Source organism: Neopsephotus bourkii, unplaced genomic scaffold (assembly GCF_033783945.1).
Source record: "Neopsephotus bourkii isolate Nb327-2 ecotype Australia unplaced genomic scaffold, CSIRO-AGI_Nbou_v1 NB_1637, whole genome shotgun sequence".
NCBI lineage: Eukaryota > Metazoa > Chordata > Aves > Psittaciformes > Psittacidae > Neopsephotus > Neopsephotus bourkii.
The window spans coordinates 1,266,781-1,285,215 of NW_026902112.1; the positions used below are offsets into that span (position 1 = coordinate 1,266,781).

General features: G+C 37.6%; 1 protein-coding gene across 3 annotated transcripts in view; it reads right to left on the bottom strand.

Moving 5' to 3' along the window:
* Nucleotides 1–18,435, bottom strand: part of NAA16 (N-alpha-acetyltransferase 16, NatA auxiliary subunit) — a 63,280-nt gene that overhangs the window by 15,741 nt on the left and 29,104 nt on the right. For 2 of the 3 annotated variants that reach the window (XM_061374264.1, XM_061374265.1), the window contains exons 8-9: nt 16,478–16,573; nt 12,723–12,829 (exon numbers count right to left, since the gene is read on the bottom strand). In XM_061374264.1, coding sequence (XP_061230248.1) covers nt 12,723–12,829; nt 16,478–16,573 — 203 coding nt within the window. Of the gene's footprint in view, nt 1–2,259; nt 2,432–12,722; nt 12,830–16,477; nt 16,574–18,435 lie in introns of all 3 variants that reach the window. The other variant, XR_009728595.1, reaches the window with a different exon arrangement.

Below are 18,435 nucleotides of genomic sequence, written 5' to 3' on the forward strand. Positions count from 1 at the left end.
GAAGGGGTGCTACAGGGATGCTGGGAATGGACTCTTCATTAGGGACTGTAGTGACAGGACAAGGGGTAATGGATTAAAACTTAAACAGGGGAAGTTTAGACTGGATATAAGGAGGAAATTCTTTCCTGTTAGGGTGGTGAGGCACTGGAATGGGTTGCCCAGGGAAGTTGCGAATGCTCCATCCCTGATGGTGTTCAAGGCCAGGCTGGACAGAGACTTGGGTGGCATGGTTTAGTGGGAGGTGTCCCTGCCCATGGCAATAGTGATGGAATTAGATTATCTTAAGGTCCTTTCTAACCCTAACTATTCTATTCTATGACTAGAGTAATTAAATGATTTTTCAAATTCAACTACACATCTAGTTGTGTTATAAACATAATACTTGATTTTTCCTCAAAAACTGAAGGAAGCTTCAATGAAAATGTGTATTTACTATTGGCAGCATATTTGCTGCACCTACAGCGAAGCTACAGAACAAAGTACAAACATTAGCATTCAGCACATCATAAATATTAACTAATTTGACTACAGTGTTCTTATGAGATTTCTACATAGGCTATCTCTTTTAGAAGTGAAAGCTAACACAGATTAGCAGTTTACAAAACTGTTGAAGAGAAATTATACAATTTAGAAAACCTTTGTGCAGGAATATGAAGCTTTGTAGGACAGTAACACCACAGTCAGAACAGGCTGTCCTAGAAAACTCTCCTACAATGATCAAGCTGTAAAATGTGCAACACAGAATACAAACCTAGGGACTACACACAAAAAACCCTAAAGGCTTGACTTTTAAAATCTATTTTCCGATTTTGCACTTCCAGATATTGATCTTCCACTGCATTTTCAAACTAAGCTACAGGAATTTAACATGCCAGCCCACTACTGAAGTCCGCATATAATTTACAGAAGCCTACACATTTATCTGCTATTTCCAGTTACACGGAGACCTCTAGAAGCAGCACACTGCTTAAATGTACTAGACATCTTTCATCTAGGAATTCGGCTAAAATGATAAACAGACTATAAATGGGATATTGTTTTTCCCCAGACATACTGTTGGAGACATGACAGAGCCTTATAAAACAGAGTCTTACAGTAACTAATAAATCAGGAAGTTATGCTAGGAAAACATCTCATATGGAGCGACTGATCTGAAGTTTGCTCATATTTTAATTCACTCCACCCCGAATTAATCTACACTTCATAGTAAACTGCAGGTATCTAGTAAGTTAAATTGACAAATACTTGGTATAAGTGTAAGAATAAGTATGTAAGTACAGAAGAAAAACTAACAAAATTCAGAGATGACTGGCGAAGCTAGACTTACTTCTCTAGCAGCAGTCCCATGTCTGAATTACACCAAAAACAACAGGTGGTAAGGTACAAATCAAGGAACCCCTCTAAAGCAACAGAAATACAGATAAGAAGCAACAAAATATATTTTTTATATGTCTTTTCCTGAAGAGTGCCTGCCTCGTAACATACACCAGAGTGAATAAAATTGAAAAGAAATAGGGATAATAGTTCTACCAGAGCACTGACACAAGATAGGGTTTTACTTTCATTTTCATGTTCACAGAATAGTTCGGGTTGGAAGGGACCTTAAAAATCACCTAGTTCCACATCCCTGCCACAGACAGGGACACCTTCCACTAGACCAGGTTGTTCAAAGCCCCATTCAACCTGGCCTTGAACAATTCCATGGATGAGGCAGCCACAGCTTCTCTAGGCAACTTGTGCCAGTGTCTCACCACCCTCACAGGGAAGATTTTTTTCCTAATATCTAATCTAGATCTACCCTCTTTCGGTTTAAAATCATTCTCCCTTATTCTATCCCTATATGACCTTCCATCTTCCTTGTAGGCCCCTTGAGGCTCTGCAAGGCTGCTCTAAGGTCTCCCTGGAACCTTCTCATCTCCAGGCTGAACAACCCCAGCTCTCTCAGCCCGTTTCCATTGCAGGGGTGCTCTAGCCCTCTGAGCATCTTTGTGGCCCTCCGGACTCAGCTGAGCAGGTTCATATCCCCCTTGTGTTAGAGGCCCCAGAGCTGAACACTACTGCATTTCCTAACATGCTTCCACTCTGCTGAGTTAGAGTTCTCTTTCACTTCCTTCTGTAATCCACCAGTAGTTCACAGAGACCATCTAAGTAGAAGACCAACTGCAACTTGCTGCAAATTCCTTTAGCTTTCTACATAAAGGATGAAAAACGCTTTTTCCTGAAAGGGTTAAAGAAAGATCTTCACTGGAGACAGCCTACCTTCCTGTGCAGACAGTCTTACACCATTTTTTGAGACTGTTGTTTCTGATGTTTCTTCCAGCCAGACATTTTCTCTCATGCAGTATTTCCTCACAGTCTCCATGTTTTTAGTTACTCAGAAAAAGGGCACATGTGCACTAATGTCGAGCTTCAATGGAATCAACCAACGCACCTGCAACACAATCGACGCAAACCTTGATGTTGACTAATTGACTCTTTGGATGGTTTATCTCATGGATATAAAGACCAGCACTTACAGGGAACCAAAGAGTATTTCCGAATATTGCTTAAGTACAAAGAGAGCTTTTTCGGGGGAGGCAGGGGTAGCATTTCAAGATCCCTCTCTTGTGACAACCAATAACAAATAAGGCTGTTCACTACTATTTCAAATACACCTGGACAGCAGCTTACAGAATGTGAAAATGAATATATCCCATGCAATTACTTGTGCTTCAGGTTATTAGCTTCCAATAGAAAAGTTCTGCAAACAACCACGGATACATTCACCCTGAACAGTAACTTTGTCAGAACAAAACTCATACAAACAGTGACACTCCTAAACATGACTATTTGCTTCCTGAATGTGCCCAGAAGACTATGGCTTCTTCCCAACCTAGTAAGTATTGTGACAACTGCATGAATTTTATTCAAGTACAAAGATACCAGCATGAAAAGTGCAGTTTAAATATCCGAGTACATTTCCCATTTGGAAATTAAAAGAAGCCCGATAAAGATTTTTCGTAAGCCTCCACGCTGTATAGCACGCTTTTTAAATTAAAGGTTTAGCATTACAGAAAACTCAATGAGAATGGCTACTCTACTGATACCCATTTTTTAATATTAAACTTCTGAAACGGAAGTACTAAGTAAAGAACAAAAACTACAAAAACCACTTGTGGCATAAAAGAGGAAGAACCCAGTAGCTTGTCTGCAAGTCTCCTATAAGAGAGAAAAGGATTAAGACACTCAAAGTATTTCAGGTACACACAGACTGTATTGTGTTGAGACATTTCACGTTTCTTTAGCGTGTAAATAAAACTGTGCCTCAGTTGTACTTCAAACCCTTTCGTTCACATAGCAATACTTTTAAGTAGTTATTTCAGAAGGCTCCACAGATCATTAAAATGAAACGTTTCATGCTATTCTTAGAAGTATCAACTGTAAGTAAAAAAAAATTCCATTACATTCCCAGTTTTAAAGCCATGTTTTGTTTAAGTAGCATTTCAAAGTTCTAGATCAAAATGGGACATCTTGTCAGTAAAAAGCCCCAAACCACAAACCCACAAGTTTCCTTGTGTAGGATGAAGCTGCCTTTTAATTATAGCCTCCCCTGCTATCTTCCCATGTATCATACTTGCTTAGGATGAACTCATTGTAGTTAGTCACCTACAATTCTTACTACTTAGTCCACAGTTACAGGTAGAAAAGACAATAAATTCACTTTAAAATGCAAGTTATCTCCACAATATGCTTATAAATTGATAATGCGGACTTTTAACATTTTATGGCAAGATCAAGCAAATCAAGTGAGTATTATCTCCAGAGACAATATGAGAAGTAAATGCTTTAAATAACGTTAAGTAAAAGAAATTACTTATCCCAGAAATAGCTACAGTTCTTCAAAACACACCAACACTGCACACAAAGGTGCCAACAGGCACCTCTCTCGTAGCAAGTGATTTTTTTCTAAGTCATGCAGGCGGACTTTTCAAATGAGGACAGCTAGTATGTTCTTATTTCCGTATCTTCAATCCAACCACCTTTCAGATAGTGCCACTGCAGAAATAGCTCATTGAGCAGCTGCGCTTTTAGCCAAACTTCACAACACAGGAAGAAAACCAAAAATTATTACAAATTTAGAACTGTACACAGAAACTTGTACTTAAAACATCTGTGCCCTTCCTGGAACACAAATGGAAACTTAAGGACAAGGGTGGAATGGACAACTGGTCCTACAAATTCGGCAACTATTATTCTCACCCTCAACACCGAGTATAAGACCACCATTAACCTTGCTGGCGTAAAATTTACATAAACTAAAATTTACAGAAACTAGAACTCCAAGATGAAAACATTTTAGGGTAAAAGGCCATTTTCTCTTTAAATGTACACCAAAATAGTTACTGTAGAGCATGGAAGGCAACAGGTACTTGGGACAGTAAGTATAAGTAATTTTAGCATAATTCAAAATTGAAGCACTGATCTCTGAAAAACAGCACCTCATCTGAAGCCTAGCACTTGTCTTTAATGCTTACCAAATGTCCAGCAGCCTCACTGAGCACCTCCCCATGCGAGCTATCTGACCTGAGAAATAATCTGGATGCAATTATGACTTTACTAGAATTTCATTGTTAACTCTTCCTCCACTTTTCCTTCACCAACTACAGGAGGGCACACTCAAGTTCATTGAACATCAACAGCTTGGCCATGTAACTGCTGATTTCTGAGAAGCTGAAAGTATTCTTTACACAGCTCTTTCTCTTCACTTGAGACTACAAGCAGATGATTACTGACAAAATACCAAATGTACAACTATTACATTGTCTATTAGAATTTTCACCAAGGACCACCACAGAAATAAAGAGGGATACTGTATATGCCACTTTGAGAGCACCAAAATCAAGAATGATGGATGAAGGACTCTTACCAAAACAAACATTACATCCTTTCGTGTCTATAGATAGCATCCTCAGTCTAACCGTTTCATTTGTGAATAAATAACCTGCTCTTCTGGCAAGTGCCTACCCTGAAGCAGCAGTTACAGATGCTTCACATGCATGTACTCACATTTAACCCAATACTAAGGCAAGTCTGCAGTTGCCTGTGTTTTCAAGTTAATCCATTTCTAAAAGACAGATTCTGTGACAAGTGCTTGTCTTTCCCTTTGTGAATAGGCTGAAAAGGGAAGAGCAAGAAATTCTAGGAACTAATTAGGAAGGCTATACTGGTAAACAGATACAAAAATCACAACTAAAGATTCCAAATTACAGTATCCAGATTAAGGATCTCAATGCTTTTGTATATAGGCACTCATGTACAGAGGCATGTCCCTCTTTACTGTGCCTATCTGCACTGTTTGCTAGAGGATCTTTATGTTGCCAAACATGAATAAGATGCACCTCTCCCAGTATCAAAGTACCAGCTGCAGAGTAGCTTGCTGGCTAGCAAGTCACAACTCCAAACTGATCCTAGACTTGAAGGTGAAACACAGTAAGAAGATGCTATCACAAAATCATTGAGGTTGGTAAAGGTCACTGTCTAGTCCAACCCTAGTGCCTTTACAGAATGAGGTCAGCAGGAGCAGCTTACTCCCAGCCATGTCCAGTCATGTTTATATTATCTCCAAGGATGATGACTCCACGACCCCTCTGAACAATTTGTTCCCATGCTCAACACCCTCCATGACAAAAGTGTCTCTTCTTTTGTTCAAATACAGGCTAAACAATCCTAGCTCTCAGCCTCTCTTCACGTGTCAGACACTCCAGTCCTTTCATCAACTTCATGGCCTTTCTCTAGACTCCTTCCAGTATGTGCATGGGCTGCTGGCACATGGGAGCCCAGAACTAGACCTAGCACTCCAGATGAGTCTCACCAGGGCTGAGGAGAAGAATTATAGAATAGTTAGGGTTGAAAAGGACCTTAAGATCACCTAGCTCCAACCCCCCTGCCATGGGCAGAGACACCTCACACTAAACCATGCCACCCAAGGCTCTGTCCAGCCTGGCCTTGAACACCGCCAGGGATGAAGCATTCCACCTGATACCCAATCTAAACTTCCCCTGTTTAAGTTTTAATCCACTACCCCTTGTCCCGTCACTACAGTCCCTAATGAATAGTCCATCCCCAGCATCTGTACAGCCCCCCTTCAGATACCGGAAGGCTGCTATGAGGTCTCCACACAGCCTTCTCTTCTCCAGGCTCAACAGCCCCAATTTTCTCATTCTATCTTCATATGGGAGATGCTCCAGTCCCCTGATGTCCTCGTGGCCCTCCTCTGGACTTGTTCCAACAGTTCCATGCCCTTTTTATGTTGAGCACACCAGAACTGCACACAGTACTCCAAGTGTGGTCTCACGAGAGCAGAGTACACTGCCCTCAACCTCATGGTGGTGGCTTTTACTAATGCAGCACAAAATGCTGCTGGCCTGTACTCCATCAGTTTTGTCTGTGTTATGGAAGAAGAGTATCAAACACCTTGCTAACTCAAGATAAACAGTATCAACTGCTCTTCCCTTCTCCACTGAGGCAGTCATTCTGTAGCAGAAGCCTATCAAGCTAGTCAGGCATGAATTTCCCTGAATAAATCCATCCTACCTACTCCCAACCACACTTTGTCCCTTCATGTGTTTGGTAATGGTTCAGGATTACTTGCTCCATCAGCTTCACAAGGACTGAGATGAAGCTGACTGGCCCATTGCTTCTCAAATCCTGGTTTTCATACTTCTTGAAAAGGGGAGTAATACTTGCTTTCCTCCAGTCCCCAGGCAACTTCATCCATTACAATGGCCTTTCAAAGATCAAGTGTCAGTGCAATAACATTTTCCAGTTCCATAGGCAGTTGTGGATGCATCCCATCAGGTCCAATGGGCATGTGCACATCCAATCTGTAACCTGTTCCTCCTTTACTGAAATACATGTATTTAAGCACACTTCAGAAGGCTTGAAGATTTACCACATGGGTTGAACTTGAAATGAGCATCATGACAAAAAGCAGTACCAGGAAAGTGCTTTGAACCTCTCTGAATTCTGCCCCATGAAGAGGGTTGAGGGTTTTATTTGGCTATGATTTGTTCGGGTTTGGGTTTTCTTTGTGTTGTGGGTTTTTTGGTGGGTGTTTTTTTTTTTTTTGTTGTTGCTTGTTTTTTTTGTGGCTTTTGTTTGTTTTTTTGGCTCAACAGTGAAAGTTTTTAATAAAGTCACTGATGGTATCTTCTGCTTTTCCTCTATACGTAACAGGAATCCACTCTTGGATACTTAAGAATAGACCCAAGCATCATCAAGAAAGCAGTAAGGGCACTAACTAGGCTTCAGCTGAGTAATCCTCTGCTAACTTGGTTTAGACAGTCAGTTACAGAACATATGCAGCTGACCTGAAATCTCCTCCTGACCCAAGACGTGTCCTATCAGAGGACTGAATGATACCTGCAAGATCAGAATAAAACTATCACCATATGCACTGTTTGTCTTGGTGCTAGCAGATGTGAGAAGATGAAGGTAGAGAAAAAAAACATACTAAATACCTGCCTGAAAATGTCTTTCTCTCAGTAAGACTAGGCATTTGCTAATTAAAGGCATAGATTCAATGCATGAATGGTACAGTTTAAACTGCAGATTTAGTGTAACCACCACCATGGTGGTGTTTAGCAGTGTACCTTCCTTTTCCAGGTAAATCTTCCCTCAGAATTCTCCCATTTCACAATAGGAATTATCCAAATAAAGTTAACTTGGGAAGTCCCAGGAAACAAGCTAACATGGAATGAACATAAGAGTTCTGTAGAGCAGTAGAACATTCACAGGGTTTCCTTTTGTTGTCTTGAAGAATAGCCAGACCCAAAAAAGTGCATTTCAAGAGAAAGCATACAAACAGGCACAGGCTGATATCTGAGAAGGTGACTGAACTCATAGCCAAGGCACATGTGTTTACTGTGGAATCCTTGTAACAGTTCAATATTATAAAAGGTATTTTAAAACCAGACATTCTTGAAGAGAACCAGAAGTCACTGCTGTTTGATTTAATACATGAAACAACATTCAACAAGTTACAGAAACATTTCCAGTCTCTTTTCGCCATCTTATTTTCTTTCTTCAATTTACTAGCCATACAATGTAAATGACTAATTAAAATACGATTAAAGTAGATTAATTACAGCATGTTCTTCTGAAGACTGAATTTCCTATTTTTGCCAGAAAATAGATTCCAAATGACAAATAGCAATCAACCTATATACACTGCAAAAATCATTAAGAAAATGTTTATCCATATGTTGGTAAAACCATGCTTCATAATGCATGCTGATGCTGGTGTTAACTCAATCCAACACGTACAACTACAGTAGCAACTACAGAAAAGTGGGTGAATTTTATTTTCTGAAGACAGACCTGTATTTTCCGATTTGCTTGTGACTTCTGCTACATGTAAAATCTATTTCCCTGCGCCCCACACAAGAGCTCCTTTAAGTGGTATTTAAGAGTCTGCTAGCTGTTTTAGTAACTCAGAAAGGTAGCTAATTGACACACCAAGTCAAACACACTGTCCCTTACAAGGGACTACAAGATCAGTTGAGAAAAAATGCTGAGCTCAGAATGCAGGTCTGTTCTTTAATGCTAGTAAACTGTACAGATAGGTCTTGACTCTTGTTCAGACCAGTGATCTCGTTTCGTTTCTCCAACCCTAACAGGTTAAGTAGAGCCTTGTACAGTACTTTTTTACATTTGTGAGCTTTGTCTTTAATGTAACCATGCTCACGTTACACTACTTGATCATGACAGAGTTTTCACATTTAAAAAAGACCCAGGCTATATTTACAGCATCCCTTAGAGGATGCCATATGATGATTAGAAGAAAGCCAATTTCTTCACGACATACAGCAGCTACTTCAAGAGTCATCTGAAACAAACATAGTGGCGAATGTTTTTCTATGTGTTATTTTTACTAAGAACAAAGTCATCAAGACAGTATTTCATCAACTGACCTGTCGAATGTGGGTAAAAAGTGATCTGACTCTCAGCAGCGATGTACCACTGAACGTAAGTCTATATAGTATTATAAGCTTGTTCCAAGTGAGACATCCTGGAAAACACTGTAAGACTCTGTTTGAAAGTCTATTAACCCTCTAATTGATCTTTTCTTCAGTTGGAAAGAAAAAATGTGGCTGTATACCAATGTAGCAAGCTAGGAATCGATTAGTGCATGCCTTCAGTTATCTACAAACACTAAGCATAACAATTACCACTTGAGAAAGAACTTGAACTCTTTATATAACATATTCTCACTCATCCACATTATCTGTAGAGAAATCAGTTGCCAATATCACAGAAATATTTCCTTTTCAATTGGCCTTTGCCCAACTTTTACTCCTACAATTCAATGCCCCCTCTTTTTTGTTATTTTCGTGTTAGAGCAATTTTACGCCACAGCACAGTATGGAAGTGTATTCAGGATACTGAACAGCTAGCATGATTTAGTTCTACATTATTTTAATAATCCAAAGCTTTATCCACAGCAGTATACATGTGATCAAGTCTAAATGGCAGTACAGTTTCTAGGTAAATGACAATTGTTAACTTCATTTCTTCAAGCTTCACCCTTCAGTCTGTACTACTTCTACTTCCTACAGTCTAGGTGGCTTGACAAAGAGTAAGAAAGAGTCAAAAACCAGTTCACATGCTACTTATCAGACTAGCCTAACAACAAAAAACCTTCAGAATTGCAACCTCATTTGAAGAGCTTTGAAGGATCGAACAATTTATTGAATTACTCCTAAAACTATGGAAAAAGACACTAGTCAGATCACTGCTTTGCCAGCAGTGGACCATAACATCTGTAACTGGAACTTGTTGCAGAAGCATGTACAGTAATTTACAGCAAAGCAAGCTTAACACTTTCTTCCCATTAGCTTCCAGAGTTAAAGTCTTCCTTAAGTACCTCTGAGACATTATAATCTCAAATCTCAACAACTCACTCCTAGAAGGTAACAAACAATATTGCTGAGACCAATGAAACATCCTAATCTGCTCATCCCAGGTTTTAGCATACTGTCTGTTACCTTCTCAAGCATCCAAGTTTCAAGCAGTTAGGAGCTCTTGAACCGTTTCCCTTCTAGCCAGCTGTGCAGTCAAATATAAACCTTTGCACATGGCACTCAGCATAAGGCCAATACATGCATTTGTGTACTTACGGTGCCCTTCTGTGACTTCACCCAAATGATCTTACACAGTTCTACTTTAAACGTGAAGGAAGATTAAAAACATCTGTCCCCCTTAACCAAAGTAAAGCATATTCTCTAGTGAAGTGATAAAGAACCAGTTGTACTCCACACATTCAGGTAGTTGAAAAAGTGACATCCCTTCCATGCACCCCAGTTAGCACTTCAGTTATTTTAGTTTTGGTTTCTGGTGAGACATTCATTAGCTCTTTCTAGAAACAACTGGTAAAGTTTCTCAGCATTAGTTTCATAGACATGAAGCCCTCAGACACTTTGCAAACAAGTATAAACAGCTGCCAATGCAGCAGGCATTCAGGTTCAGACATCTATGCTCAGATAACCATAATACAGATGCCTGTCTCCCTCTACAATCAAAACAGATCTCTATGATCTAAAAGTCTGAGGAGGCCTTTCAGTTCTTAAAACAGGCCTATAAGAAAAAGACATGGAGAGACTCCTCAGCAGGGCCCGTTGTAACAGGATGAGAGGTAATTGTTTTAAACTAAAAGAGGGGAGATTCAGGCTGGATGCAAGGAGAGAGTTCTTTACAATGAGGGTGGTAAAATACTGGCACAAGTTGCCCAGAGAGGTGGTGGATGCACCATCCATGGAGACATTCAAGGCCAGGCTGGATGTGCTTCTGGGCAACCTGATCCAGTTGAAGAAGCCCCTGCTCATTGCAGAAAGACTGAACTAAGTGACCTTTGAAGGTCTCTTCCAACCCAAACTACTCTGTGGTTCTATGTAGCACAGTCAAAAGGAGCCTTGATAGCTGTCTGGCTGATCCAGTATAGGAAACCACATATGGTGGTCAGGTAAACAAACAGTTCTGTGTCCACTGACATAAATTCATGTGCCTGAACCAGGAACTTAATGTCATACCTTAATTGTTGAAAACTTATTCCAGAGAACTGAGAAACAACCAACCAAACTAAGTTTCTGAAAGGTGAGTACACACCTGCTAAAAAGTAATTGACCTATCCCCAAAAAGAAGAGCCAAAAACATGATGCTAAAGATACCTATGTCAGCCATCTTCTTACTGGATGATGGTTGTGACTCCTAAATTTTACAATTCTAAAATTAACTGTCAGGGACCAAAAGTAAAATTTCTCTTCTTTTCAAAAATCCTTCCATTATGCTATAGTGCCATGAAAACCCAACCATGTGAAATATGAAGGAGACCCTGTCTTGGTAAGAGAAGGACAAGAAAGGAGAGAGAAAGGCTGTTGCAGAAGTTCGCAGCACAAACAAATCCAAGCATATGTGGGAACTGTAAGGCTCTTCAGTTAATTACTTTTTAGGATTAAGCTGGCAGTTCCAAGCAGTACTGATTCAACACAATGAGGATAACTAGCAGCAAGGCACCTTTCTGAATAATTCTGCCCTAAAGTACAGTAGTCCTCATTTTTTCACCCATCATGTCAGAAACAATTAAGTGCTAAAAATCTTTTCACACACCAAATGAGTTTATATGCATCTTTTAACTCCCAGATTTTCATACTTCAAATAGCAGAGGTAAAACTTCCACAGCACTGACTATACTTCTGTCTAATGTCTCATCATTTTAAATATTTAAGTCCCATTTCAAAGGTTTACATTAAAAAGCACACATTAGTAACAGGCCCTGTAGAAAAAGCTTGTACTGTTCACAATACCAGAATTTACTAAAATTATGTCAACCATGGAGACCCAGGACAGATTCCATTCTCCAAATGGAAGTGTATTGAAAATTTCATGTTAACATAACATGCAAAGAGACTCTTATGAAAAATAATATTTTTAGTCCCAATAAAGAAATACCCAGTTATGGTTGGAAAGTTGCATCATGTATTTAGGGTTTTACCAGCTACACAAACTGCATCTTACTGAGTTATGAAGGGATTAAAATACCCTGCTTGTAGCCAAAACAGCAATACCTAAATAGACTGACCTTTATTTTTTACGTGTTTTAGTAACATGGTTTAGTTCACTGACAAGCTTGGAGTGAAGAACTACACTTGAAACAATAGTTCTAATGTGACACAATTTTGCCAGAATTGTGAGTTTAGAAGGCAAAAATTAAACACTGAAGTTTTAGCTAACGACTGAAATGGAAAACAAACCTTTATGGTAAATATCGATCTATTTGTGTATTTATGCAATTCGGAAACGTGCACAGAACAATAACCATCTGTGTGGTATTTTAAAAATCATGACTTCTGGTGACATCATAAACCATAAGTTGAAAGAATCGTGACACCCCTGCACTCAAAGTCCACAAATATAAAGCTACTGGTTATCTCTGATTTTTCAAGAAATTGAGTGCATTCTGCACCAATCTAACTTCAAGAGTTCTGGTATCACCTGTCTCAGAAGTGACGTTTCACATATAGTAAGCACCACCAAGTGTTCATTCACATATTACAAAATAGCATATTAAGGAGAAAAATGTTCATCAACAGTTATTGATTAAGTTACAGGAAAATCTACATAAAAATAGTCTATTAGAAATTCCATATAGAAGACTTCATTAAAATCAAATAAATACTAAATTTTACCTTTTCTGGATTGTAATATAAAGATTTCAAAGTGGTAAACAAGGGTGGACAGCCTTTACTGAAGTTAACCCTCAGGAACTTATCCAATAGTTCTCTAAATTTTTCACCTAGAAACAAAAGTGTATTTGGTTATATGTCAGTGACTGCAAGTGTTATATAAAGATAAGCACTAACTACTGTGCAACTCTGGATAATAATTTTAATCTTTCCTGGTTTTTATGAATAAGATATAAATATGCTCTGGATAAAAAAAAATATTAGTGTAAAATGCTTAAGTTGCTAGTGTTTAGGAGACTGCTGATGTAGATATGGCAACAGTCCTCAAACCTGCAAAATCTATTAAAAAGAGAAATTATTAAGTGCTGGCTACAGATGATGTAGCAAGGGCTATTTAAACAAACACTGGTGAAAGTTATAACGGTAAGGATAACTAAGCACTGGAATAGATTACCTTGGAGATCTTGTAAAAGCTCCATCACAGGAAGAGTTCATGATTAAGTTAAGACAAATGTGTGTTAGAAATAATGCAGATATAAATTATCCTGCTCTGAGGAAGAAGGATGGATGAAATGAACCCTCTACCTCTCTTTTAGTCCTATTTTTTATGAGTAGGACATGACTTCTAATGATTATATGATTGTTTCTGAACAGAAACAGAAGACTGGGTTTCAGAAGGGTAAGCACTGTATTAGAATCATCTTTATTAAAATATAATGGCAGAAAGCTTAATATATCATTTAATTATGTTGTCAAATAAGAATCACAGTACTTGCAGTACATGGCACCTGAGAAACGCTGTTTCCAAATTAAAAAAAAAAAAAGGTAGGAATTCAGAGAGAAGGTATGTAGTCAGGAAAACAGTTGGTTTTTCATGCTTTTATTCGTGAAAAGTGATTGGTTTCAGTTGTTTTAGTTTTGTTGGGTGTTTATCATTGTTGTTTTGGTTTCTTTAATTGGTTTTGTTTCCTTTGCATAGGGATGAAATTGCTACACTTCACTACCTAGTGTGCTGTGAGCTTCGAGAAGTCTTTAAGCAAGGTAATTGTACATTACACAAGGCTAACACACACACAAAAGCCATTGAAATAAACTCCAATTCATTAAGAACATATTATGAATCATTAACAGGTTATTTTATAGATGTCAGAAAATTAAGATACAGCTTTGAATATAACATTCTTATGTACTTCCACCAGTTCTTAATTGTCCAACATTTACTGTTATCAGTACAGTTACTGAGATTAATAGAAGTAACTTGGGTACTTGCCTCATTGTACTAAAATAAACTGCCATATATAGAAACTCGTACTACCTGTGGATGGGGATCATAACTGGACCATAAACACGTTTTATTACAGGTGTATTAAAGGTTGTTTTCTCATACTACAAGAAGCTTCACTGTATGACAAGAAGTCCACCTTGTAATTTATTCTGTTGAATTGTTCTAATTTATATTTTTTATAGAAGAACTGTAATTCAGAATTTAGAAAAGCAAGATTCAAGTTTCCATTAAGCACATATTTATCCATAGAAAGCAAAACAGTCTAAAACAAAGCCTGAAAACTGCAGAACACAGCGATATACACAGCTAGGCACCCATGTCTAACAGGAAGCCAAGCTCAAAATTTAGTCTGAGGTACAGAAAAGACCTGACCACAGCAGGAACAGTGAATCCAGAGCAGCATAAGCAAGTATGAAACTGGACAGACAGATTCTAACCCGCTCCCCCCCCCCCCCCACCTTGATTAGTCTGAAAATTAACAGCCTTTCTCCAGAAAGGTGGTTTCCAGCTGGATTAAGGAACTGATCTGTATGAAACACAAGGTTAGTAAAATGCAATGCATGGTAAGGTCTACGAAGGACTGCCCTTCAGAGTATTTTAAGCCAATTCTGAATCAACCATTCTGCTGGGTGCAAGGAACTGGTCAGTAGCCATACTAGAACAACAATTTCCTTTAACAAAATAATTCTTTCCTCTGGACATGTCCACATACATTTCTGCAAAAACAAAGTTTGTTTCTACACCTTCACATTCTCACTTTTAAGTTTTGCTAACAAAAATTCTTATGTGCTGAACTTCAACACACAAGAAATCATTTGTTAAATACATGAATTTCTAGGGGATCAAACCCAGCTTTATACATCCATGACTGATAAACCTCAACAGATTAACAGAAGCACAAATTTTAATTCAGGAAAATTTTTACTTGTTATGAAGCACTGCAGAAAGCCTACAAAGAGATTTTTCTCAACTGATCCAATAATGAATTTTGCTTTCATTTAGACTATGGCTGCAGCAGGAACAACTAATCCTTGTTAACAAACATTTCTATTTAAATGAATATTAGGTGTGAAACTATACTGTCAGATATGATAACCCAGTGCAAAACAATGTGAAATTAATTTAACAGCAAAACACGCTACTATTAAAAATATACAGAAGTGTTCTGCAGAATGTATAGCCACAATTTTATTACAGAAGAAAAACATTTTCTTGTCACTTAACTTTTCAAATGGAGCTGAACTGCCTTAAAATTCGCCCTTGTTCAGTGAAAGAAACAAATACATGTGATTAAGGCGCACTAGTGTTAACTTCAGGGCTAAATCTATTATGAAGCAGTTATATTGTGCATATGCTCTTACTGCATAAAATCATTCAGACTCGTGAGCAACAACAGGAAAGGGGACAGCTATGTTGTTGCTACAGAAATGTGGTGTTCAGTAAATGAGCTAAATAAAAACTAACATCATGAAATCAAGAGCATAAGTAGATACACTGGGAATTTTCAAAATTTCATGGCACTTGATACCTAGCTTGTGTACTTTGTATTTCTTCCCACAGGCTTTCTACTGGAGTTACAGCAGTTAGACACCTAAATACCAGGTGGATATTTTATGGGATTTATCATTTCATTTAGTCTCCTTCCTTCTATTTTGGAAGATCACACTTTGCTGTTTTAAGAAGTACATATATGTTCACTCCAGAACCGAGGATATCTGCGCACTGTGTTTCAGTACAACTTTTGAAACAGCAGTCACTGAAAAACTTAGCTATGACATTAAAAATAATATAATTTGTGCTATGTCACACTGCAGACCTTGGTTTTTTTTGTTCCTATTATTAAACTGTCAGCACAAATTAAGTTTCTGTTGTAGATTTAAGTTCTAATGGTTCTACAACAGTGTTGTACACTCAAAATATTCAAAGTCATTTAAAAATATACTTTCTGCTGTACAGAAAACACCATATCAAGTACAAAAACTGTTAGGAAAATTCCTCAGTCCTATGCTAATGTAATTGTCATATGCATCACTTACACCTGGTTTCAATGTTTATGAATTTAAGTTAATATATATACATATGTATATTAAAGATACAAAAAGGGGCATGGTTATATACACACACCCCTATACCTGGAATTCGAGTGACCTATACCCTTTCCTTTTTAACTTATAATTCCTAAATTATATGAGGCAGAAAAATGATGCAGAAGAACTCCTACAATCTATATACCATTCTGTACTGTAGTTTCATCAATACAAACATTACATAGTTCATATCCCCATGTTAAAGTGCATGAACTCTTCCAGCTCATAAAATGTAACAAATAATTGTCTGTTCCAAGAGAAGTGCGTACATCTGGTTTGTGTACACATACAAATAGGTATTAAATGTACATTTAATAGTCTGATGGAAACTTAAGGAAAAAAAACAAATAAAAAAGCTAATACAGAACAGATATGCAACTTATTACCTGAAACAAAGTTTAAAGGTAATCTTCTAGGTGAAACTGCTCTGGGATGTCTTTTACTAACTTCTTCATAAATCTGAAGCCTCTCTTCTAAAGTGCCTATTATCAGTAAATATAACAGATATAAGTGAAAGAGAAAAATCTGTTCTTCTATTATGTTTTTAAATGGTGAGAATTAATTTAACTAGACTTCTTACACAGTTTGGATTTGAAACAATTTAGACATTTCAAGCTATTTTTTCCAGTTAATCATAAGCATTATTGTGTAAAAGTGTGTACTGAAAACGCTCTATGTACCATACACAATTATGAGCATTAATCACTGCAAGGATAAACTGCAAACAGTACGATTACTTCACACATTCAAACATACAGTACTAGAGCAAGGTTTCTTTCAGTTACATGTTGTCCAGACCTGTTTACATAGTTTGACATTCATAGCTTCAATTAACTGTTTTTTCACTATGCATCCATTTCAGACATACTTAAAGCATTCAGAAAAATATACTGCACTTCTAAATCACAGGCATACAAACAGCACGGTATACAAGTGTGCCTTTATTACAGGTCTGGTGGCAGCAAAACCAGGGCACAATACTGCCAGTGTAAGTACTGCGCACCTGTACTCTTTATATCTTAATGTTTAACAATAAAGCTACTTAAAGGTTTTCTTCCCACTCCTCCCCTTTCCCCCATAATATGCTTTGGAGCTCCAATGTGGTTAGAACTTAAATAAAACTAATCTGTTGCTTTGGAATGTCATTTTCACATAATTAAGATCAATTTTCTTTTATTATATTCATCAAGTAATTTAAATACAACTGAATTTACAGATCAAGATTAGACACAACACAGATTTAATATATCTGTTTTCCTTTCATAAGAAAAACAATTTTATCCTGTCACTGAGCTCAGATGCTGGGGAAGGGGGGGGAATATGTTATCCAGTGGCTCCAAGAGATGTAAAGTTCTAAAAGTTAAACTAAAATGATGTTTGGATTGGAACTAAAGCATACAAAATCCCTAATTGAAGTCACAAGTTGGAGCTCCAGAACTTACCATGGGGGAGGAAATAGTCCTAAGACCACCTAAAAAATAAAGTAGCATTATTAGTTTTATAAATTAGTACAGTATTAATCTACATAGGATTTTAAGATTTCAAGATAAACTACTGGACTGGTTCTTTGTTAAGAACTACACATTGTCACAAACATATCAAAACAGAATAATTAAGCTCTTGGGTATTTTATTTTCTGGAGACAATCACAATGCTTGACTCTACAGATACAGCAGGAAAACTATTTGAAGGGCAACACTACTCTTTGCATGAGTAACAACTGAAATAATGGTAATTTCACAATCACAAGCCATATTCCCAGACCTTATGAAACCCACTGTAAAAGTTTCTTCTAGAAAGCTGACTGAGAAATATAATGCAGCTATAATATCTACCAGTAATATCTTGTGTGGGCTTATGATTTATGATGTCATCAGAATAACTCCGGTAAAACATCCACTAATTAGTGAACAATGAAATACAAGGAAAACATTCCTGCATAACAGTAAACACTTGGGAAAGTTACCACTGCCAAACACTTATTACAGTATAAATTGTTGCAATATTGTAATAAAACAAACAAACAAAAAAACCCCCAAAACCCAAACAAAAACACCAAAACAACACATCCCAAACAATTAACTGTTTTCCTGAAAGACACAACAGCAGTGAACTAGAATAACAAATACCACATTTATGACCTGCTCCTCCAAAGAGCAGGGCCTATCTTTAAAAGGCCATCTGAAACAGGTATTTGATTATTTCTCTATGTGCCTGTAGAAAGAGGTACCACCTAAACAAGTTTCAGAATGACAGCCTTACATTGTGGTGTATGATAGTGGTCTGACTATCAGCCAGTAGTCAGGAATGAATTCCAATTTGGTTTCCAAATTCATGCATGGCA